This window comes from Adiantum capillus-veneris, chromosome 17 (assembly GCF_014529385.1).
Source record: "Adiantum capillus-veneris isolate H3 chromosome 17, ASM1452938v2, whole genome shotgun sequence".
Taxonomy (NCBI): Eukaryota; Viridiplantae; Streptophyta; class Polypodiopsida; order Polypodiales; family Pteridaceae; genus Adiantum; species Adiantum capillus-veneris.
In genome coordinates this window covers 88,075,884-88,101,400 of record NC_140947.1, presented here as the reverse complement: position 1 = coordinate 88,101,400, position 25,517 = coordinate 88,075,884, and the positions used below count along the sequence as shown (strand labels likewise).

The window sequence follows — 25,517 nt, the reverse complement described above, 5'->3', positions numbered from 1 at the left end:
ATACAAAGTCAGAGTAACAAGATGACAAAATGACAAAATAAAATATTATGGAATCCTAAACTGCTGGGTGTGGACTAAACGGCTAAAACAGCTAGCTGGGATAGTTAGATCATAGGAGATCCAGCATCTGTCGCTAGTGGATAATCTTCTCCATGGTCAGTAGTCTGACCGGGCATTGGTCTGCAAATGTTCTGTTGCTAAAAATCCGTGTTTCTTCAAGGGCTGAACTGCAGATCAAAAACGCTGATTGGCTGAAATCAAAACGTTGAAAATTTGCTCTGTTAGGCTGGCGTTTTTGGATGAAAAACGCTGGATGAAAGTAGGCCCTCTGCAACTGAAAAACGCTAACACTGATGATCTTTACTGGCTCCCTAGCGTTAGTGATTTGAGGCAAAAACACTGAGCGTGCCTCATGTCTTGCTGCGTTTTTGGGGCTGGAATGCTTAGGCCAAATGCTATGACTGCTGATGATGCAATCCCAAAAACGCTAGCACTTGGGGTTGCCTGAAGGGGAACAAGCGCCAGGGAGGGAACTTGTAGGCGATGGGAATTCCTATGATCATGTTGTGTGCAATCGGAGGATTGCCCTAGCCGCTTCGACACCTAGGGGTGCAGCAGAGGCGGGTACGTCCTCATCTCTGCAGCACAGGCGCACTCGCCGATCTCGGCGATCGTCAGGTGGAGGTGGTGGTTGTTGTGGAGGAGGGTTCATAGATGCGGACATCGGACACACGGTTCATACAGGAGCGTCAGGGCGCACAGATACGACAGATGACCAGGGGGACATCTCATCTTGGCAGCGGAGGCTTCTACCCCTTTCGCTATGAGTTTGTGAGTTTCCAATCCAATCCTAGCTATGGCGTTTTTTAAACGTGATGAATCATGTATTCTTATTACTTTAATTTTTGTATAAACGTAGAATCTTGCGATGCATCGAGCCCTGGCACGCCAGGAGGAGACAGATAGATATCGCAGAGGTATCTGTGAAGTATTGAATGATCTTGATGCTTCAGGAGAGCCTGTAGACTGGGAGGCCTTAGAGTCTCGCTGATCGATTGAGGTGAGACGTTAATATGCGTGAGTTGATTTAATTAAATAAGTATATGTGAAGTAATATCAATACTTATTTTGTGACTTGTCCTATGTGCGGGTTGTGACGCCTAGTCATCAGTGGATTTCATATATATGCTTTGTGAGACACAGGCACGCTTCTGTGTCTCTTTTTTGTATAGACATATGGTTATGGTTATTGTCACATTGTATAGACATGGTTATTTCTCCTATTCTGGTATAGACATGGTTATGGTTATTGTTTTGTTTATGGTTATGTTTAACTTTCTGGTTATGCTTATGGTTATTGTTTTGTTTATGGTTATGGTTATCTGCATTATGGTTTTGATCAATATGGTTATGGCCGGTTATGGTTTTAATTTGGTTATGGTTTTGCATAAATTAAGTTCGTTATGGTTATGGTTTTAAGTTGGTACGGTTATGGTTTTTCACAAAGTTCATTTCATTTCTTTCATTGGCCTTAAATCTCATGTGAGATCCTACATGGATAGCATGTAGGAGGCGTATACATGATATGGTTTTTTTTGAAAAGTTTACGTAAAAACGAAGGGAACTCTGTCGAAATTTTTACGGGAGCACGGTTGATTTTGGTGCTGCTCGCTTTCTTGGGCAGAGGGCAGGAAGTCTGGCTGTGGCTGTGTCCATCTTTTCACTGGGCACAGGCCAGGCTACCTGTCCTCTGCCCAATTTTTTTTTTCTGTTATGGTCGTCGATATATGCGTCTATATTTTCGTCTATATCTGCATCGCTATTTGCGTCTATAAATGTGTCTATATCTGTGTCGCTATCTGCGTCGCAAATAAAGCCTTTCCACGCATATATCAACGTAGATTCTGACAATTTTAAAGGGACGTAGATAGCGACGTTAAGCGTCAATATATACGTCGATGATACCTTTTTTTGTTGTAGTAGCTAGCTAGCTAGCTAGGGAAATAAATAGAGGGGGGGGGGGGAGAGAGAGAGAGAGAGAGAGAGAGAGGGATTGAGATGGAGAGAGAAGAAAGATAGATAGAAGAGTTTAAGGTGACCTTTTCTTGCTAGAAATCATAATTAAAGGAACAATCAAAAAAATCTCGCTCCAAAGCTTGTATGGAGTGAGCTTTTGGAGTGATCTTTTCTTGTAAAAATGGTAGTTAAACCAATAACCAAAAAAGCTCGCTCCAAACAAGTGTGTTTTTATAACGATATTCTAATTTTAAGCTGTTGCAATCAAAAAAATTATTGTGGGCTTTTTGACCTTTCATCTAGAGCCTTTTTTAATGCCACAAAATACTAAACAAAAAAGCACACATTTTACATACAATACACACCAAAAAATATACACAAGTTTCACAAAGTCTCAACTTTAAGCTTGAACAACTGGCAATGTCTGAATCTCAAAGCATACACCTAACAAGAGGAGAATTCAAAGTTCAATTTTCATAGAATATTCTTTTCAATCAATCTCCATATGTGCACAAAAATTGTCCACAAGAAATTGTGGAGAAATACTATACATGGAGGAGGTCTTTAGTCTATATACACATGCAATGGCGACTCTCCTCTATGCTCGCCTGTCCTAATACATCTCACTCTACACATCTGATTGATAATGCAATTGTGCCACTCCGTGAATGTAACAAAAAACCACCTATTCATTGTACATGCCATAAAATACTCAATTACCACCCTCATGTGGGTTTCCATGGGTAATTGACGGAATTTTACATAAACAAGAAAATATTTATACTGATTGACCTCGTATGACCATACTTTCCCTACAAAAATCCCGACCATGCCCCCTTTGTGCCAAGGACACTTTTGTCAGATAAGAAAAATGGTCGTGCTCATGTGAGCTTCCACGGGGAATTTATGGCATTCAAAACACATAGTTGACACTTCACTATCCATAAATCATGAGCATACATTTTATAAAACCGTTTGACAGAGTCCCCTTCGTATGAGGGTCTCATTTCCAAAAATTATGTAGCCACCCTCTTTTGGGATTGCACATGGAATATAAGACAAGAAAGTGCAATGTAAGATTTGTATTGTTGATGTAATAAAATGATAATACAAAATAGGTTTACAGGTCATAAAAAAACATGCAAGCAAGTCTTTTGGCCTTGAATGTGAGTTTTCACATGTTATCTTACTCATCCAAAGGTTTCTCAATGTTTAGAAGGTTCACAAAATCTTACTCCATCGTGGAAGGTGAGGGGCATGTTATCTAGCTAGGTTCAAACTGTTGGGTTTAAGCTCGTTGTACCCGTGGGAACATACCCTGTAACATGCACGTAAGTGCAGTTTAGTGGAGTTTCTTGCATGGCAAGCTTCACATTATATATTGTAAAGGTTTTTTAACTAATCAACATAGTGTTGTTTTTAGTGTGTCGAGATCGTCTCTCTCTCTCTCTCTCTCTCTCTCTCTCTCTCTCTCTCTCTCTCTCTCTCTCTCTCGCTCTCGTCATCTCTACACTCTCCAAACTCACCATGGCTTTTTGGCTCCACCCACCATAGCCACTACTCCAACAATTGGTATCAAAGCTCTACGTGAGGACTCCGCAACATATTGAAATGCAGGCGCCATTGTCATCATCTCCAAGGCGAGGTGCACTTCTACAAGAGCATTTTGAGATGTCGTTGCATGTAACACACTCAAGCGGGTGCTCGGAGCACGTGGAGCACTTTAAGATGTTTCCTGGTTTGGTGGCGATAGCAGAGACGCAAGGCACACTTCTCTATAGGGATTTTCAAAACACCATTTGAGCACTGCTCTTCAGCAACGCCGCTCTGAAGAAAAACGCCATGTGTTGTCTTTGTATGCGATGTCGATCAATTACAAATGTTCAAGTTTGATTTCAAAAAACAAAATTCACATTGCCTTTACTTGGTCTGCCTTATTTGAGCCATTTGGCTTTAAGCAAGAGCCTATTCACACCTTCTGTGCTCGATGCTCAATAGCACATTGGATAGTGGTTTTGAAGGCTTATTTTCAAGCTCAAAACTGTGAATTCCAAATCTGTAGCAAATTAACAAACGTTGGCTTGGAGCACAATTTGAAAAGCGTCACATCAAAAAATTCAATTATGGCATCGAGAGTCGACAAGTTCAATGGAACGGGTTTCCATACCTGTCAAATTAAAGTGACAGGCTATCTTATGCAAAAAATATTATGGAGTGTCGTGAAGCCGCTATCAACAAATGAAGCAGGTACATCGGCTGCAGTTACCAGGGCATTATCCAGAGAGCAACAATGCAAGGATGAGCAAGCATTATAAGCCTACCTGCAAAATTTTGTCAAATTGTAACTATTTTAAAGGACATGGATTTGTTGTCTTCTTTGGACTGTATTGTTAATTCACTACAAGAAGAAGAGAAATGAGTACCACATGTTAGTTATGCCGTACCTATTGTATATGTAGCCCATGGTTGCTCTTTGACTACAACTTCAACCAGAATTGCAACTTTAACTAGACCTACTACCAGCACTCGACCTTGTGCGATCTGTGGTTGCACCAATCATCAAACCAAGGATTGTTTCAACAAAAATCCTTGAATTCACTGTGAAAAGACCAATCATCCTTTGGATAAGTGTTTAAAGAGGAATAAACGACAGCTCAACATGGTTGAAAGTGATCAAGATGGTGAAGCATCAATGCTTCTCGGAGATAGTGATGTCTTGTAGTTTTTCAGTTTGTTTTATGCTGCTTTTATGTCAGGCATTTGTCAATAAAATGTATGGGTTATAGACACTACCACACATCAGTGTGGTAAGACCACCCTTTTATGTTTTGGTTCCGAGTTCGTGTTGTCTCATGGTTTTTTAGTTGTTTGAGGGAAACGCACACACACCCCTATGCTATTGTCGGAGTGGGGGCTTCTACTCATAGTTTCAGTTGATTGAACTCGTCCATGGTTTGTCTCAAGTCCATTATCAGTGGTTTGGGCTTGAGCAGGGGATTGTTGGGTTCAAGCCCATTTTACCCGTAGGAGCATGCCCGATAACATGCAGGTAAGGGTAGTTTAGTGGAGTTTCTTGCATGTAAAGCTTCACATTATATATTGTAAAGGTTTTTTGACTAATCAACATAGCATTGTTTTTAGTGTGTCAAGCCTCTCTCTCTCTCTCTCTCTCTCTCTCTCTCTCTCTCTCTCTCTCTCTCTCGCTCGCTCTCGTTCCTCATCTCTGCACTCTCCAAACTTGCCATGGCTTTTCGGCTCCACCCACCATAGCCACTGCTCCAACACAAACCAAACCAAAAGCTAATAGCTTTTATACTACAAAAAAACATAGTACCTTTTAAACCAAACTTAAAATCTTTTAAACTTGATAGCTAACTAGGTTCAAATCAAACCAAAACCTTATAGCCATGAAACCAAACCTAATAGATTTTAAGGATTTTGCACAATGGATTGATTTCATTTGGGAAGGGGACTAAACCACTTTAAATATTAAGATGCTTTAATGTCTAGCTATGTTGGCTAGAAAAAATCCATTTAAGGAAATTCATATTTGGGCTTATGAGTTTTTAGGGGTTATCTTTCTCTCTACATTTTTTTAATGGGTGCACATTTTTGTGTTTCAAGAAGAAATTATAATTGATGCTCAAGAGCAATAGCACTTGACACGGACAAATGATGGTAGCTAGAGCTAGAAGGACAAAGCATGAGGTAGGTGATGGATATAGGCACGAGGCACTATCAAATGTAGGAGGAAAAGGTTTATGTGGCTCAATGTCATCAACTTAACTATGTTGGTGAAGGTCCATGGTATTTAGCAATAAGTTCAATTTACATAAAGAGTAAATTGGAATGTAGTATAACCTGGACACATTTCATAGGTAATAGATGGATATGATGACTCTCAAAATCATTAGTTAAATCAATGTTCAGTATACTACATAAGTGCTAAATTGCAATAATGAGGAGGAGTTTCGAGAGGGGGATTAGAACTCGTAGCTAATACCAAAACTAGCATTTAAAACATCACTTCTATCTTTCATGGAGCCATGTCATTGTAAATGGACAAGGCAGGGAGCAACCAAGGTCTTTGTTAGAGCAGCTACGGATGCAGGGTCTTTGTTAGAGCATTTAAAACATCACTTCTATCTTTCATGGAGCCATCTCATTGTAAATGGACAAGGCAGGGAGCAACCAAGGTCTTTGTTAGAGCAGCTACGGATGCAATCTTTTTGCAATGTGTATCCATCTCTAGAAAGGGCTAAGTGTGGTGGATCATGGTTTGCACTAAGGGTAGTACTAAAAAAATGTTGAAACAAAAGTTGAGATCGCTAAACACATGAGTAGAGGCTAAGATCCATTAACAATCAGTAGGATTTTCAACAAAAGACCTCCAATTGTAATGACAAAGAGAAAACAAGAGCATGACAACTGATACACAACATGATTGATAGTGGATCAAGGGATTTTAATCTTGGAAACTCATCTTTCACCTCTTCAATACCATAAAAAAGCTTTCTCATAAGAAATTAAGGGGTATATGAGTGCAAGGATTTCCTACAAGCATAGAATTTATCATTGTATTTCATCTAGAGGGAACATCCAAGGAGCACTCTGCAATGCTCACCTAGTAATAGCCCTAGCATGTGTTTTATTTCATTTCACCGCTCTCAAGATCAATTTCCGTCCCTTTGTGCCCCTCTCTTGCCTTGTTGATGTTTTGCTACAATACACATCTCTTTGTGTGTGTGTGTGTGTGTGTGTGTGTGTGTGTGAGAGAGAGAGAGAGAGAGAGAGAGAGAGAGAGAGAGAGAGAGATTTAGAGATTTCAAACCTCAAAGTAAGGATCTTTCAATTACACTTGACAGGCTCTACCCATGGACCTACAAGACTGAGCAAAAAACTCAACCTACCCTTAATGTCGCTTAATAATTTTACATGCACCTACTTTCTCCTCCTATGCTAGTCCTATAGAGCAATTTTACTATTTTCTCTTGATTGATAAGCTCATATCCAACTCAAAAGTGCCCATGCACAACCCGCTACACCTATGCCCCGTGATGATCGACTTTGTGATCTCTTGCCGTCTTGCCATATCTTATCAGGATCTAGACACAGCAAGCTAGCAAGAGAGAGAGGGAGATAGAGAACTCTTATGCAGAGTGCTTGGAGGCCACCTCATGTGTGCTCTATATATATATATATATAGAGAGAGAGAGAGAGAGAGAGAGAGAGAGAGAGATAGAGAGAGAGAGAGAGAGAGAGGGGGGGGGGAGATTGTACAGTTGGATCCAATGCTTGTCACAAAGCAACATGGAGACAAGGATGTATGCCAAATGTGATGTGCTTGAGGCCCACACAATCTGGAAAAAAAGGGGGGGAGCCCCCATCATCCGCGTACGTGCGAACGATTCCGTTTTTTCTCCAGATGCACAAAAAGGAATGTTATGCTTAGAGGATACGTATTGGCACCCATCCTCAGACACATGACACCTCTTGGACATTTCCTATTGCCTCTTGCTTCATCCTATCGACCTCCCCTCTCATCTTCCATGCTTGCTGTGCTCACCCTCATTTTGGATTCCCTCACCCTCACCCTCACTGTTTTTCCCATCTACTAGCATCACATGTAGTCCCCTAAAAAATTATGTGCACAAGGGTGTACAATGCACTATCTGGGTGGATTCCCTTGACTCTATCCATGACTCTCTCTCCTCATGTAACCTAGTTCCATAGACCTTCAAGAGAGGGGGCTCTGGATCACATGGTAGCACATATATACAAGGGGTGAAGGCATAACTCTACAGCCCCATCATTGATGCTGAATATATTATATATATATATATATATATATATATATATATAGAGAGAGAGAGAGAGAGAGAGAGAGATAGAGAGATTGCCCCCAATCATCCTCAGCTCCTTCAGCACACTTCTTTCTTGATGCAAAAGCAATAGAGCAGAAGTAAGAGAGAGCTGGTCCCTTTCCCTTAGCTTTTTTCCCTCCTGAACCTTAGTATAGGTATGGGTGAGATTGACGTTTTAACCAATATTCTACAAAAAGTTTACCATGGTTAATTCCATGTTAATGCACAAAAATCAAGCAAAGAGACCACAAGCATTGCCAATTGAGAATTTGGGAGTAGAGCCCCTGAGCCATTGCATGATTGGCAGCTTCGGTGTAATGAAGCCTATCCCAATTGATGCAGGTTGAAATATATTGACACAAATTATTTCGTAAATGCTTCTTGAGCATGGAGTATTCTTTGGGCTTTGTACCACAATAATCCAAGGAAGGACTAAAGTTGTAAGGGCCACCTCCATACCCGCAACATGCTCTCATCAAGGATTAAAAAATATGCAACATCGGTGGGAAAATAAATGGGTTTTTAAATTAGGAGAGCAAGTACATGAGTAAATGTAAAGCTTTGGAAAAAAAAAGTGGGGGTTGGAGGGCTCCCACATCACACGGACGATGGGGTCCCCCCTTTTTTGCAAGTGAATTAATGTGGTAGCTTTGCTTGTTGAAGCTCTGTATTTCCACCTCTGGTGAAACCTGCCTTTGTCATAGGGAGAACATCATTTGTTGTGACATCGAGGCTGAGGATATTCTTTTGGATGAAAAATTCACTGCAAAAATGTCCGACTTAAGCCGTCTGATTCAAAAAGGTGCTATTTTCTAGCTGATGCATTCGCATAAGCAAAACAAGGGTATCAACTTTTAGATGACATGGTAAAGGGAGCTGTGAACATTTCTCGGGTAATCAAAATAGTGAAGATTCTCTCTCTCTCTCTCTCTCTCTCTCTCTCTCTCTCTCTCTCTCACACACACACACACACACACACACACACACACACACACACACTCACTCACTCACTCACTCACGCACACACACACATCCCACATGTGTGTGTGTGCGCGTGCGCATGCATTTATGTATAGTATAGAAATGGCTCTGTGGTGCATACAGGAGATCTCGCAGGAGATGATCTCCACGAGGGCGGCCTTGGAAAAGTGATGCAGGTGGTGGAAGGGAATTTGAGTGATATAGCCACCTCTTACCTCACAATTTGCAATTCATCTCCATGTCCGCATGGTTGAGGCCATCAATTCTAGTCAGCGCACTTCCAACACTTCAGACATGAATAGTCAAGACTGTTTGTACAACTTTCAGCAGCAGCAAGATCAAACTTTAGGAAATATTGAGGGACTTACTTGGATATGATTTCCCCTTGCTGGATTGAATGAGGGCTGAACTACTCTCCTTCTCACATAGGCTGAACTACTCTCTCTCTCTCTCTCTCTCTCTCTCTCTCTCTCTCTCTCTCTCTCTCTCTCTCTCTCTCTCTCTCTCTCTCTCTCTCTCTCTCTCTCTCTCTCTCTCTCTCTGTCTGTGATTTCTTTGAGCTAGTGCAACCAATAAGGTATATGGTACTACATGCCTGATGCAGAATTTTGATCTTTCTTTGCGTCATTCAGTAAGATGAATGCGCCACAACAAATTTCTTTTTATCCAAAAATCTCTCTTTGTCTCTTCAAGAGAAGACAAAACGTGGCAGTGTTGTTTTAACTAATGCATCTCCCCACATGCAAGGTGGTCAAGCATCACAAGCATCAGCGTCAAAACCATCAAGCTCCTACTATTCCCCTTATTCCATGTATAGTCCATAAAGAGGATTATTTGAGATCAAGGTCCCTTAGTCCATCATCCATGTTGAAGCTCTCTACAAAGTATTACATCATTTAGCTTAATCTTTTGCAAAGTCCATCACTACAAGAGATCAATTAGTTACCGATGCCAAGTTACCAACACCATTGGCGGGCATCGGTATATGTGCTGATAAAGCTAGAGGGAGTGTCAATTCAATTGAAAATTAGATTTTGAATTATCGATATCTATTTCGACGCTAGTACCAACACCTATTCTATCACTGGTATTGATGAATATTTCGATGCCTACTTTAAAACACAAAACTAAGACTCCTTTCCACGTTTTATCTCACTATTTTTTTTGCTTTCTATTTCACCGATGCCAAACCTCCTCCATGCTTGTAGATCCGATCGGATCTTCTTGATACAATCTCTCATTGACATTCCTCCATTTTTTTAGAACTCAAAGGTATGATTTTTTTTAAATATTTATGAGTGAATGCGTGTGTGTGCCACACACAACAAATTGCCATTTTTTTGTTGGTTTTGTAGATTTTGCTTCAGATCTTTTAGGATTTTATGCTCCCACATTGCAATTTATTCAAATGTGAGTGCATTATCTTTATTTTGTTTTATATATGCGCATACACACACACACACACACACACACACACACACACACACACACATAAATATGCACCCACACACACATAGCCACATTGCAAATACACATACACATAAATATGTGCATATACACACATAACCACATTGCAAATTGTTCAAAATTGAGTGCTCTATCTTTTTCTTGTTTTACGCATATACACACACACACACACACACACAAATGATGTTTGCACATGAATTATGCATACAATTTACATACACACACATACATACCGATCATATCCACACACAAAATATCGTAATAAATATTGAATTCTTTAAAAATAATTTTTTTATTTGTCAATTTCAACATGAATGTTCAAATAAGCAAAGTAATTTGAATATATTGAGCATTGATGCTTAGTTAAACAAAAAACCTTGTTAATTTGTTCATGTTTAAATTAAAACTTAGTCTCCTTAATAAGTTTGACCATTTTCAATTTAGTCTTTTTAGATCTAAATGCTTAGGTGAAAGTGTTAGGGTTTAATCATTTTAATTAGTTTAGAACTTGCTACTTAGGATTGGCTAGTTACATGTTTCAGTGGCCTTAAACTGAGTATTTTTTTGTTTCAATCTGTTTAGAACCGTTTCACTTTGCTTAGAGCTAGCCGCCTAGGGTTAGTTGCTTAGCCGCTTAGCTGCTTAGGATTAGCATTTGTCCATTCTAATTTGCTTAGGGCTAGCCACTTAGGGTTAGCGGCTTAGGGTTTAACCAATAATAGATGGTCGTGTTTTGATCGTTAGCAGCTGCTTAGGTTAGGAAACTCTAAATAAGATTAGGGTAGCATTTGGCTATTTCAATCCGCTTAGGGCTAGCCGCTTAGAGCTAGCAGCTTAGGGTTAGCAGCTTGAGGTTAACGGCTTTGGTTTCGTCGCTAATAGGTGGCTATGTTTCGACGATTAGGGTAATCCATGTAAAGCCACGTGATGGCTGCTCCCAATTGGGTTAGAGTAGTGTTTTCCCATTTCGGTCTACTTAGGGTTAGCTGCTTAAGGTTAGCACCTTAGGGTTTGGTCGCTAATAGATGGCCATGTTTAGACAATTAAGGTAGGCTGTGTAAAGCCCCTTAGGATAGGCCGCTCCAAATTTGATTAGGATAGTATTTAGCCATTGCAATCCGCTTAGGAGTAGCAGATTAGGGTTAGTAGCTTTTGATTTGGCCACTAATAGATGGTCATGTTTGGATAGCTATAGTAGGCCGTGTAAAGCCGCTTAGGTTTGACCGCTCCAAATTGGGTTAGGGTAGCATTTGGCCATTTTAGTCTTCTTAGGGCTAGCCACTTATTAAGGCTAACCGCTTAGAGGTATCGGCTTAGGGCTAGTGGCTTTTGGTTTAATTTGGCTGCTAATAGATGGCCATGTTTGGACGGTTAGGGTAGGTCATGTAAATCCGCTTAGGTTTGGTCGCCCCAAGTTAGGTTAGACCAATGTTTGGCTAGTTGTCTGCTTAGGGCCAGCTCCTTAGAGGTAGTTGCTTATAGTTTGGTTGCTAGGATGTGGTTATGTAAAGTCGCTTATATTTGGCCGCTCTAAATCAGAATAGGGTAGTGTTTGTCCATTTCAATCTAACTAGGGCTAGCCACTAAAGGTTAGTGGCTTATAGTCAACGGCTTAAGGTTAGCAACTTTTGGTTTGGCCGCTAATAGATGGCTGTATTTGGAGCGTTAGAGAAGGTCGTGTAAAGACGCTTAGGTTTGGTCGCTCCAAATCGAATTAGTGTGGCATTTGGCCATTTGAGTCTACTTAGGGCTAGCTGCTTAGGGTTTGTCCGCTAATAGATGGCCGTGTTCAAACAATTAGGATATGCTGTGTAAAGCCACTCGATTTAATCCGCTCTAAATCAGATTAGGGCAGCATTTGGCCATTTTAATCTAATTAGGTTTTAGTTAAGGATTAGAGGCTTAGTTTGATGGATAAGAGTTTTAGAATAGATTGTTATGTATTAGGGTTAGAGGCTTAATTTGATCGGTAAGAGTTTTAGGAGAGACAATTAGTACGTATTACACACCTGTAATAAGTACACATCCACATCTACATGCACTTTCACGTAGACATAAGTGTGTACTTATGTCGCACCCATGAATATAGACATTGACCAGTAAAGACAAAAGTATTACTGGGTGGTCTTGATCTCTGTGCACCTCTAGACCGAGGTGTGTAGGGGTTGGTCATGGCTAGACAATGTGTGGTAGTTAAGTTACATTGTTTTCTGCTTTTGATTTGGCTAATTAGGGATGGTCATGCAAAGACTCTATTGGTTTGGCCAATTAGGGATAGTGGCAAATGGCTTGGTCAATTTAGGTTAGCCATGCAAAGACGCTTATGGTTTGGTTGATTAGGGATAAAGGTTAGCCATGCAAAGACATTTATGGTTGGTCGTTGGTCCACTAGCCGTTTGTTCAAATTTATATGTTAGCTCATGTTATACGCTCTAATAACAGTCAAGCCGTGTTCACTCACTATTGCTTGTTAATTTGTTTTACAATCTCATCATGGTCAATATGTATCACACATTTGTGGAATTTTCAAGCAAAATGAAGGTTGAATCCGGTTGCTTTTGCACTCTCTCCTTTGAGCAGAGGGGGCTGCTTTTGGTGTTGTAGTACATGCAACGCCAGATGCCATCCCTCTTGGCTCAAAAACATTTTGCAAGTTTTGGCGTTGATATGAGCGTCCGTACAGGCATCGGTATGTCTACCGTCGGTACAAGCATCGGTATGTCTACCGTCGGTACAAGCATCGGTATGCATCATAATATCCCAGTGATTATACTGACACTTGCTTTACCGATGGGCATACCATCATGATGATACCAACACCCAGATGTAATTTTTTGGCGAGCATTTTTTGACAATCGCTTTTTTGGAATCTGGTGAGAAGATTTCAAAAAGATTCTCTTCTTATCTTCTCAACTTCATTCTCTCTCTCTCTCTCTCTCTCTCTCTCTCGCGTGTGTGTGCTTTGTCGATTGTTGTATGTGTGTTAAAAAAAGGGGTAAATGGTTTAACCATTCTACCACCCACGGTTGGTAGATGGGTTTAATGTATTTCCATCTTGAATAACCTATCTTGAGTTCAACTCTCCTCGTTGGATAGATCAAGGTCTCCTTGGATAGTTTCCTACAACGTTTGATCAATCTGCTTCTTCTTCTCCAACATCATTTGCTTCTCTCGATCTCTCTCTCTCTCTCTCTCTCTCACACACACACACACACACACACACACACACACTCACACATACACATTTGCAACACTCCTTGATCAAACATCCATAATGTATAAATCTCTCTCAAACACTAGCCTCTCTCATGTGCACTCATACAAGCACATAATCTTCTAAAAATGTTGTGATATATGTTGGGCAACAAGCTTAACCACTAATGTGATAAGTGTCCTTCTATTTTGTCACACTTGTGTGCACTCATACACATGCACATTTGTATACAAACACAGAAAGTATATCAATAGCAAAGCACACACGCTCTTTTCAAACATCATGATATACACCGTGAAACATGCCGGGGAAGGAGATGGGGGTGAGGAGAGAGAGGGGGTGGGGAGAGAGAGTGAGAGAGGGTGGGCGGGGGCCACAAGGAAATGGCAAGGGAATGAGAAGAGAGAGATACGGGGGGCGCTTCCACGGGGAAGGGGAGGGGGGGGGGATGATTTGAATGCAACCACATTATATAATTCACAAATGCAGCTACGGAAGCACTCTAGTTTCGTTGTTGTCATAGGTAATTGGGTTCCTGAGTCCTCAAGACTTTGCACACGTGCCACATCCCATGCACGTATCGAGAGATGCGCACCACCCACGAAAGGCTGGAACATAAAATATGGTCACACCGTCTTCTTCAGAAGTGCCCACTGCCCAGCTCACTCTATCCTGTCCTCTTTACGCGCTCGTGCGTCATTGTCGGTGTTTTTCTTCCTTTTGTTCGATATTCATGCTGTCTGAGATCGAGAGAGAGAGAGAGAGAGAGAGAGAGAGAGAGAGAGAGAGATGGCCATGCAGTTCCTTGCTCCGATCTTGATGCAGCAGCCCACGGTGGTGTACATAGGAGCCACCTTTTTCCTCCTCTGGCTCGCTTCTTTCTGGAAGGCATCTTCCATTTGGTTGTTCTTCATTGCGTTCCTCTTCTTGATCCAGGTAAGTCAGTCCAGAACTTCTTTGGCTCTTCGACTATTTGCAACTCTCAATCTGCGTGCTTTTATTTCAATTCTATAGTTCTACTGTTTTTACTATAGCTTTTGAAGTCTATGGACACATGTTGGTATGCTATTTGCCGCTGTGGCTCTCTTGTGCAGTGCTAAAGATTGAGAACATTAAAGAATTTGCAGAGCTAATCCACCTTCCAATTTTTCAAGTCTACTTACAAACATATGCATGACGGTAAACAAATTACAGAGAAAGACAGTTAGACAATATGGAGGAGACCTTGAAAATAGAGTATGAGCATAGCTGACATGGTCAGAGAGATGCGAGCATAGCTGACATGGGCTCCATGGCCAGAGAGATGCCCATGTTTCTATTCATTGGTGACCCTTGAGTTAGCTTTTTACTTTGCATGTTTGAGGATATTGGAAGTAGACAGAAGAAGATGAGACAAATCTGGCCTAAACTAGTGCACACTCTAAATGGTGACAGCCAGCAAACAAGACATACTCATGGTGTGGATGATAGGTATCATCTAGAGAGAAAAAGAGAGACGAGAAAGGTGATGGCAAGTGAGCTTAAGAGGAGAGAAAAATCAGTAAACGTTGGATACAAGAATGATACAAGAAGAGACTGAATCACACCTAAAACTGACAAAATAAATAAATAGGATCACATTGCGCATTCACTTGAGATGCATAACTTTGACAACCTCTCTGCATCTCAAAGTGGATATATGTAGGAAAACCAAAGTCGATGAAGAAGCTACCATGGACACCAAGCACTGGCCGACTACTTGATACACCATGACTTTGCAACCGTCAACCTACTGTTGCTAATTGGACTATTTTCTTATTTTTAATGATTAATTTCTTTGTCAAGGATATTCTATTGTGTACACTAAGAACTGTTAAAAGATTGTAGCTACAGGAACTGCCATCAAGAACGGACAACTCTGATGTGTCATTTGATGGGTGACGGTAAAACATCGTGAAGGAGTTTCCGTAAGTTTGGTGGAAAGGGCCGGGTTATGAGTGCGCCCCTGATGCGTCACATGATGGGTGACGGGTGCATCAGAAAGGGGGCATTCCGTAGGCTAAGGAGGAAATCCGAACTGAGTAAGAAAATACGCGTAAGAACGCAAGCACAAGAATAAAGATGGGTTCGATGAAGCTTTTTACGAAAAGCAGGAACATTTGCGGGATGACAAATGCTTTCCCGCGAGGAGTCTGTGTCTGCATTGCATCTGTGCCCGTATTCTGCACCCGGGGACGCCTGGAATGTGTTCGTGTAGCATTGTTTTCACTAACTAAGTGAATTTTTAAAGTTTGAACAGGTTCACACTTTATTTTATAAAGTGGCCGGTCACTTTTAAGTGACCAGCCTAAAAGTGACCAGCCCTCTATAGTAAAATAAAGCAAGGCTCTTTAAAAACCCAACGCTAATAAGCTATGCATGGGCTGAAAACAGCTCTCTCTCTCCTCTCTCTAGAAGGGCCAGAGCTTCTGCTTTTTGTGCCCTATTTCCGCCGGGTGCCCAGGCCTATAAAAAGACAGCAAGCGTTCCAGTTTTATGCACGCCGGGAGCAGCAGAAGGAGTTAGCGCTGAAGATTCTGGAGCAAGTGCTGGCGACGGAAATCTGCAAGTGTTCGTGTGACGACTGAGTACGGAGATCGCCTTTCCGAGCAAGGAGCGACAGGTATAATGTGTTGATACGCATTGAGAATTGTTGCATTGTGTGGTTTGTTTTGCAGGAATCTCCCTTCCTACGGGAAAGCCCCTCACGGGAAGTACGGCTTCACGCCTAAGTCCCTTACGGGAATGTACAGCTTCGCGCCTAAGTCCCTTACGGGAAAGAACGGCCTTGTGTCCAAGCCCTTTATGGGAAAGCACGACCCTCGGGTCTAAGATTACAGAACGGAGGGGTTTCCTCGGGTTCTCGTGCTTGTATATGAATTCTCCCTGAATAAAGAATACTCTTGACGGGGGGGGGGACCAGCCCATCTTCTGGTCCTAATACTGTGTCGATCTTCTCCCTTCTCTCACATTTGCAAAGTATTTTATTTTTCAGATTTCTAAGTGCTCGTGTACGCTCCCGTTTTGTGACAGTGGTATCAGAGCTCGGACTCCTCTCTTTTTCTGCAAAGAAGGACGATTCCGGGAAGAACGGGAAGAACCATGTCGAGCCAAGGGAGAAGCGTTGAAGAGGAGCTTCAACAAGTGCAAGCTCAGCTTGCGGATTTGCAACAAATCTTACTATTGCCAGATGTCCAAAAGCTCTTGGGCGGAATGAAGAAAACGAATGGAACCGATGCAGTCGGGCATCCAGACCATAGTGTTGGCGTGAGACCACAGGAGGAAAGAGAAGAAGAACGTGCCGAGGTGCACAGGATCTTCGGATCGGAATGAACGGCCTACTCCAAGGAAAGGCCAGGAAAAAGCGCTCTCTTTGTTAGACGAGAGCAAGGACATCTCTATCTCATCTCCATCTTACTCTCTTGATTATTCTTCTACTTCTCGATCGTCTCGTCAAAAGAAGGAAGCCGCTACTACTACTACCCTACATCAACCTAAAGATAAGCCACGATTCAAAAAGCATGGTCGCAAGTCTCAACATCGCATGAGAGTCTTCAAATCGGGCGACAAGGACATCAAGTTTGAAACCTACAACAGACGGAGAGATATCTCCAAAGCACTGTCCTTCATCAGACAGTTTGAAGTCGCCTTTACCAACGGGCACTTCACAGAAAGATCCAAATTACGCCATGTGAGGATGCACCTCAAGGAAACGGCAAGCAATTGGTGGTTAGCCAAGATTTTGGAAGGTTCTCAAGCCAGAACTTGGGAGAGATTCAAATCTGAATTTTATGAACAATTTCTTCCGCCTGACTTTGAGCAGGACATACGGAAGGAATGGGACTGGCTCGCCCAGAAGGAACATGAAAGAGTAACGACCTATGTGGACAAGTATTGGTCGGTTCTTCTGAAGGTCACCCCCTTCATGAAGATTGCCGACGAGGAAAAGAAACGAAAGTTCGAAGTGGGTCTCCAACCGTAGCTTCGAAAGAGTATGAAAGTGTATCCGCATGATACTCTTTAGAGGATGATGGAGTCAGCAATCATTGTTGAGGATTTGCACTCAACTGGGACGCCCAAAAAATTGGAGCATAGCACTTACCGTGCAAGACAAAGAGGGGTCTACGATGATCAAGGGGGCCAAGGAAGAAAACGTCCTCCATCTAGGGACTATGATCATTCTAAGAAGCTAGAGGGCAATGGCAAGCGAACTAAGTATCTTTCTCCTACTCAACTTCAAACTTTCAGAGAGGAAGGAAGATGCTTCTACTGTGGTGGCGAGAAAGGACATATAAAACCGGATTGACCGCTAAAGCAGTAACGGAAAGAACAAGCCTCTACCAGGCAAGAGAAAGCAAGGAAGGAACCCGCTCCACCAAGCTCCAACTCAATTCCAGATGTTCAAGGAAACACAGAAACGGAGAAAGAGAAGCGTCAACTTCTGAAGGGCTGGGGGTCTTTGAACAACCAGCGAGTACTGATTCTTTATGATCCAGGATCCACGGATAACTTCATCTCCCTGGATACGACGGAACGTTTGTGCCTCACACCGGCTCAGCTTGGCACACCGGTTACATCTGGATCAGCATTCGAGGGGTTGACAACCAACGCAACTCCCGTGCAAGGACAGCTCAATCTTCGGATTGGCGAGTACAAGGACCGCGAATCATTTTTGATGGCACCCATCGAGGGATGTGATATCATCTTGGGTATGCCATGGCACTTCCACATGACACCTATTCCCGATTATGTGGAAAAGACCCTCACTTTTGATCATGGGGGTAAGAAAATAAAGATTCATGCTGATGTAGGAGATTGGCAGTTCCCAATTGTAAGTCATATCTCCATTAAGAAAGAAATGAAGAAGTGTGTTTCTGCTTACTTGATTTTTGCACGTGAGAAGGATAAAACTAGTGGGGATTCACTCTCTAGTCTGGACATTAAGCGTTTTCAATTTATTGAAAAGTACAAAGATTGTTTCATGGAAACACTCCCTGATGAACTACCTCCGGTACGCCCGGAAGATCACCGCATAGATCTCATACCGGGTAGCTCGCCTCCCAATCAACCCCCTTATTGGGTGAGTCTTGCTCAGCAAGAGGAAATTTTGAAGCAGTCAACGAGCTTCTAGAGAAAGGGTTAGTACGGCCAAGTGCCTCACCCTACTGCTCTCCAGTTCTACTGGTGCAGAAGAAAGATGGCACGTTTTGAATGTGCATAGACTATAGGTCTTTAAACAAGATCACGATCAAGAATCGCTTTCCGATTCCTCAGATTGATGATATACTTGATAAGTTGCAGGGTGCAAGTGTCTTTAGTCGCATAGACTTAAAGAGTGGGTATCATCAGATACGGATCGCCCCTGAGGATGTCCATAAGATTGCTTTCCACACAACCTTTGGACTATATGAATTTTTGGTAATGCCTTTCGGCTTGACCAATGCTCCTGCGACGTTCAATCGCATGATGGACTGCATTTTCAGCCCGTAAAAGCTCCGGGAGTATTCTTTGACGACATACTCATCTTCTCTAAGTCAGAAGAGGAACATCGAAAGCACTTGGACCTAGTGTTTCAAGAATTGCGAAAGCATGAGTTGCATGTGAATGCAAAGAAGAGCGAGTTCTTTCTCTCAGAGATACACTATCTCAGCCATATAGTCTCTCACAATCAAGTGAGTATGGATCCTACCAAGATCCGAGTGGTAGAAGATTGGTCTATTCCCACTACGGTACGTGATGTACGTAGCTTCTTGGGATTATGTTCGTATTATCGAAGGTTTGTCCGAGGATTTGTCCATGTAGCAGGACCACTTCATGACTTGACAAAGAAGAAGATTCCTTTCAGATGGGGATCGAGATAACAAGGAGCTTTTGATCGGCTCAAGTACTTGCTAAGCCATGGAACTATTTTGATAGTGCCTGACTTAAGGAAACCATTTGAGGTTCACTGCGATGCTTCAGGTGATTGCATCGGAGCAGTGTTAAACCAAGAAGGCCATGCAGTGGCCTACGAAAGCAGACGGCTTAAGGATGCAGAGTTGCATGCATTAATCTACGAAAAGGAACTCACGGTTGTGATTCACGTCTTATCCAACTGGAAGCACTATCTTCTAGGAGCGGATTTTGTGATCAAGACTGATCAGCAGAGTTTGCGGTATTTTCTTACGCAAAGGAAACTATCTGAGAAGCAGATGAGATGGGCAAAATTTTTGTCTATGTTTCACTTCCAGATCCTTCACACGGCTGGGAGTAAGAATGTGGTCGCGGACGCATTGTCTAGGCGGCCAAGGGTGAACGCTATCACTTCGGTGTATCACCAAGAATTAGAAGCACTACCGGATTTGTATTCGAATGATCCAGACTTCTCCACCGTTTGGGGAAAGCTACATCGTGGAGAGAATGAGTTTCCCTATTCCATTCGGGACGGTTATCTCTACCACCATCAGGCCATATGTGTGGCGGAACCATTAAGAAAGAAGATCATGGATGAAGCACACGCTTCGCCTTATGCGGGTCATCGGGGTATTCTCCCTACGACCTTAGCAATGGAAAGATATTTCTTTTGGCCTAGCCTTAGAGCAGACATTGATAAGTATGTCAGGGAATGCTTGGTTTGCCAAAAAGTGAAGTATGATCGGCATAAGACGCCTGGGTTGCTACAACCATTGCCTGTGCCTAATGAACCTTGGGAAAGTATTGCCATGGACTTCATCATGGACCTCCCTAGAACTCAGACTGGAAATGACGCGATCTGGACCATTGTGGACAGGTTTAGCAAGCAAGCACACTTTATACCAGTCAAGAAAACGATCAAAGCAGATCATATGGCTAGGGTTTTTCTGGCACAGATCTTTAAGCATCATGGAATGCCTAAGTCTATTGTGAGTGATTGAGATCCTCGCGTGACAGGAAATTTTTGGCGTGCTTTGATGGATAATCTTGGTACAAAGCTGAATTTTTCATCTGCCTACCATCCTCAAACGGACGGGCAAAGTGAGATAGCCAACTTCAAAGTATTGGATATGTTAAAAGCTTATGTGTCAGACTGGCAATATGACTGGGAGAAATATTTGCCCCTTGTCGAGTATGCGTATAACAATACCATACACTCATCGACGGGGAAAGCACCTTTTGAGATTCTCTATGGTAAGCCTTTGCTTCCACCAATCCTTTTAACTAAGGATAAGATCTTTGCAATAGATGAATTTGTCCGGGATTTGGACACAGCCTACGGGCAAGTTAGGAGAGCTATTCTACGCTCTCAGGAAAAGCATAAGAAAGCTGCAAACAAGCACAGGAGGAATCTAGACTTAATAGTCGGACAATTAGTCTTACTCAAGTTTGAGAAGGCAAGAGTTAAGAAACAAGCGTCTCATAAGGGGAAGGTGGTAAAACTTTCTACCCGTTATTATGGGCCGTTTAAGATCACTGAGCAAGTGAATGATGTCACCTTCCGATTAAAGCTACCGCCTAATTGGAGGATCCATAATGCTTTCCATGTCAGTTTACTCCGGTTGTATGTGGGACCGCCTCCGAGTCAGCCGAGTGCTGAGGAACCTCCTGAGGTTGAGGAAACAGAAGAAATACTCCAACCGGAGCAGATAGTAAGTCATCAGGAGCGGCCCCTCAAGTCCGGAAAAATAACACGGAAGTATTCGGTTAAGTTTAAAAACTATCCGAATTTAGATGCTCAGTGGATGATGCAGGAGGAATTAGCAGCTTATCCCGAGATACTGGAGGTATATGTCCAAGCACTACAGTTGAGGTCAACTGTTTAGAAGCCAGAGGGATGTTGCTAATTGGACTATTTTCTTATTTTTAATGATTAATTTCTTTGTCAAGGATATTTTATTGTGTACACTAAGAACTGTTAAAAGATTGTAGCTACAGGAACTGCCATCAAGAACGGACAACTTTGATGTGTCATTTGATGGGTGACGGTAAAACATCGTGAAGGAGTTTCCGTAAGTTTGGTGGAAAGGGCTGGGTTATGAGTGCGCCCCTGATGCGTCACATGATGGGTGACGGGTGCATCAGAAAGGGGGCATTCCGTAGGCTAAGGAGGAAATCCGAACTGAGTAAGAAAATACGCGTAAGAACGCAAGCACAAGAATAAAGATGGGTTCGATGAAGCTTTTTACGAAAAGCAGGAACATTTGCGGGATGACAAATGCTTTCCCGCGAGGAGTCTGTGTCTGCATTGCATCTGTGCCTGTATTCTGCACCCGGGGACGCCTGGAATGTGTTCGTGTAGCATTGTTTTCACTAACTAAGTGAATTTTTAAAGTTTGAACAGGTTCACACTTTATTTTATAAAGTGGCCGGTCACTTTTAAGTGACCAGCCCTCTATAGTAAAATAAAGCAAGGCTCTTTAAAAACCCAACGCTAATAAGCTACGCATGGGCTGAAAACAACTCTCTCTCTCTCTCCTCTCTCTAGAAGGGCCAGAGCTTCTGCTTTTTGTGCCCTATTTCCGCCGGGTGCCCAGGCCTATAAAAAGACAGCAAGCGTTCCAGTTTTATGCACGCCGGGAGCAGCAAAAGGAGTTAGCGCTGAAGATTCTAGAGCAAGTGCTGGCGACGGAAATCTGCAAGTGTTCGTGTGACGACTGAGTACGGAGATCGCCTTTCCGAGCAAGGAGCGACAGGTATAATGTGTTGATACGCATTGAGAATTGTTGCATTGTGTGGTTTGTTTTGCAGGAATCTCCCTTCCTACGGGAAAGCCCCTCACGGGAAGTACGGCTTCACGCCTAAGTCCCTTAAGGGAAAGTACGGCTTCGCGCCTAAGTTCCTTACGGGAAAGAATGGCCTTGTGCCCAAGCCCTTTACGGGAAAGCACGACCCTCGGGTCTAAGATTACAGAACGGAGGGGTTTCCTCGGGTTCTCGTGCTTGTATATGAATTCTCCCTGAATAAAGAATACTCTTGAGGGGGGGGGACCAGCCCATCTTCTGGTCCCCAATACTGTGTCGATCTTCTCCCTTCTCTCACATTTGCAAAGTATTTTATTTTTCAGATTTCTAAGTGCTCGTGTACGCTCCCGTTTTGTGACACCTACCACCATAATGAAAGATGCCATCTTGAGCACCAATCCTCTCATAGAAAAGTTGAACTGCAGACCACACTATATCCAAAAATCCCCATTCGTAGACTACATTAGGTCCAAGATTCTTAAAGACAATGAACTTTGGAACACACCTTGTCCATAATCACATGAACAATAATGAATTGTCTGCAACACATCCATAGTGTTTCCTTTTTTTCCGAAGAAAAAGGTCCTTCTATTCTTAGTGGGCTACAAACTGCCCCTACAAGAGAAGGCTACGTGAGCATGAGGGGAGACTCTCCCAATAAAAAAAGAGATGCGTACAATGACACTAAATCAGGAGATGGGAGGAGGAAACAACAACATAGGTGGCCGGTGGTGCTATCTAGGAGGTCCATGGATCTTGGTGTAGAAAGGTCTTGGATGCCAAAGTTGTAGGAATGCTTCCGGCGCTACCGCATACGGTCGGAGCTACCTTGAAGCTTCTTGAACTGTCCTCAAAGTGTATGGATAAGCTCCAGCCAGAGATATCTCGCACAGTCTCCACCAGTGGAATGGGGCACGCCTCGAAGATGCGGAAGCAACGTGCTCACCAAATGAACTAAAGAGTCAGGCTGGAGTCAAGCTCCCAACAAAGCTCTCTATCACTGCTCCAGTCCTGAGGCTTAATCTTTGTGGCAGGCTGGAGTGTAGGCTGGCCCTCTTGTATCACAATCATCTTGCTAGCTGAGGACAACTCGAAACGAAGTGCTTGCCCGTGAGGGTGGATGAGGCAGCAACACCCTAAGTGTACTGCCTAGCTGATGACAAGGCTGGCCTCAGCCGTAAAATACGAAGCCAAACCTGCTACGCCATGGGGCAATCTCATAGACAATGCCTCTGTGACTCAAGTGGGTGGTCACAAGTGGCACAACTTGCCGGATGGCCACTACAGACCAACCAACTCCCAACTGCGGTAACTCGATGGGCGACTAGCCACTGGAACATGGTGACTCCTCTCGGCTGTCTGCTGTCCCATAAGCACTCCCAGAAGTTTGTCAAGAACTCAGCTGGGAGGCCCTCCTCCTACCAGTGACCTGCTGTAGTACAGCAGGCCTCTCTCCGAGCAGCCAGTATGTGATGTCTGAGTTGTGATGTATTGGAAGAAAGGGATCCTTGGGTGATCGGCTGAAGCAAAAGGATCCCGCCAAAACCACTCCTCACGGTCCCATTGCTCTCCCGATAGAGGGCGACTCTCAAAGCCTCCAATGTCCAGTCAGGATCAAGCACACAAGTCCTCCCTTTGATGCCCACAACTCAAATCTGCTGGCAACAACACTCTCCTACCTCTGATGCCTCAGTAGTAACTTTCTGGAGGCGGCCCTCTCACTGAACCTCAAAGAACATGCAAAGGTCCGAGTCTGAGCAAGCCCTAACTGCGATGAGGACCTTAAGACAAGTGAAGGCCCCCATCCAGTTGGGAGCCACCGGCTAGAAAGGTGTGTACCACTTTGCTGGTAGAGCCTCGACGATGTCCTGACACATGCTCTGTACCTCCCTCATGCCGCACAGCTGGATGCTCTGAATCTCCTTAGGAAGTGTTGTAAACTGCAACCAGTCTCCGAGGGTTCGGCCTGGCCCCTCTGCCATGAGACCCCATGAGACATGGGGTTTACTGCAAACCATGTGACCTCGCTGTGTACTGACCAACAGGTTCCACGTAAGAGGCTGCCTCAAGCGCTCCTTAGTGCATGTGGGTTGGTGCTGCTCAAGTCCCCCCTTCAGCTGCTCCAAAGACTGAAGCAAGCTCAATGCGAAACGGTCCTCCCATCTCTTGCTGAGATCCACTCTGCGCATCTCTGTGAAAATCCAACAAGTGGAGGTCTCCAAGGGCCACCCGATGCAGCAAAAGCTCCTTCCAGGGCTCCTCACCTGGAAGACGACCTCTGACAATGAGCTTTTCAAGGAGGGCTCTACTCTACCGTGGTGGATCGATGATCCCCAGCCCTCCCTGAGAGCAAGGTAGAATGATGACCTGCGAGGGAACTTTGGAACGAGCCGACTGCGTGTCTCTCCCTGTCCACAAAAAGTTCCTGATTAGCCTCTCGAGCTGGCCGATGCAAGAACTCGAGAAAATCGAGTAGGAAGGGTTGTACCACATGGTGGCCAAGAGCACTTGGTTGGCCACAACTGTTAGAGTTACACCACCGTTGCTTCGCCATTTTGTATGGCTAGTGATTGTCTCGGTTTGGCCACCCATCGCACATCATGTAGATTGCATGGGCGGACACTTTTAGCACGTGTCCGGCCGTTCATTTTCTGAGCTTGGCTGGGTGCACACATTTTTAGCCATTTTTTGGGCTTTTGTGCTACATATTTTGCCCTACCTCAACCTAACATTCTATAAATAGAATGGTTAGGGTCTTGTAGTCGTACATTGTGTATTGAGAGCATCATTTACAGAGCACTTGTGTTCTCTCTCTCTCTCTCTCTCTCTCTCTCTCTCTCTCCAGCGTTTTCGGCGTGTGTGGCTCACACCCTCTCCATTGCTCACTCTCACATGGTATCAGTCGCCAAGTTGTGGAGCATCTTCATCGATCTCACCTCCAAAGCCTAGCGCTAGCAATTTTGCTACATTCTATCGTGGCAAAACTGCAAAATGCCACCTAGCGTTTTCAGCCCTAGCCTCAGCCAGCGATTTTGGACCAGCCTTGCATTTTTGCAATTCAAGGCTAGCGTTTTCAGCCGTAGCCTCAGCCAGCAATTCTGGACCAGCCTTGCATTTTTGCAATTCAAGGCAAGGATCTCCTTCTCTCTCCCTTGGCGCCCCTTCCCTGCATCAAAATGCAGCAGATTGGAATCAGACAGGCCTGCGTTTTTCAGCACCAGATCTGCGTTTTTCCCCTTGCTGCATTTTCGGCAAATGCCT

The 25,517-nt window shown here is 43.4% G+C and overlaps 1 protein-coding gene across 3 annotated transcripts in view; it reads left to right on the top strand.

Moving 5' to 3' along the window:
• Positions 1-14,133: 14,133 nt before the first annotated feature.
• Positions 14,134-25,517, top strand: part of LOC147437658 (C2 domain-containing protein At1g53590-like) — a 109,096-nt gene continuing 97,712 nt past the window's right edge. For 2 of the 3 annotated variants that reach the window (XM_086487155.1, XM_086487153.1), the window contains exon 1: positions 14,137-14,478. Coding sequence is in view for 2 of the 3 variants with exons in the window: in XM_086487153.1 (XP_086343279.1) it covers positions 14,332-14,478 (147 nt within the window). In the remaining variant the exon portion in view is untranslated. Of the gene's footprint in view, positions 14,479-25,517 lie in introns of all 3 variants that reach the window. The other variant, XM_086487154.1, reaches the window with a different exon arrangement.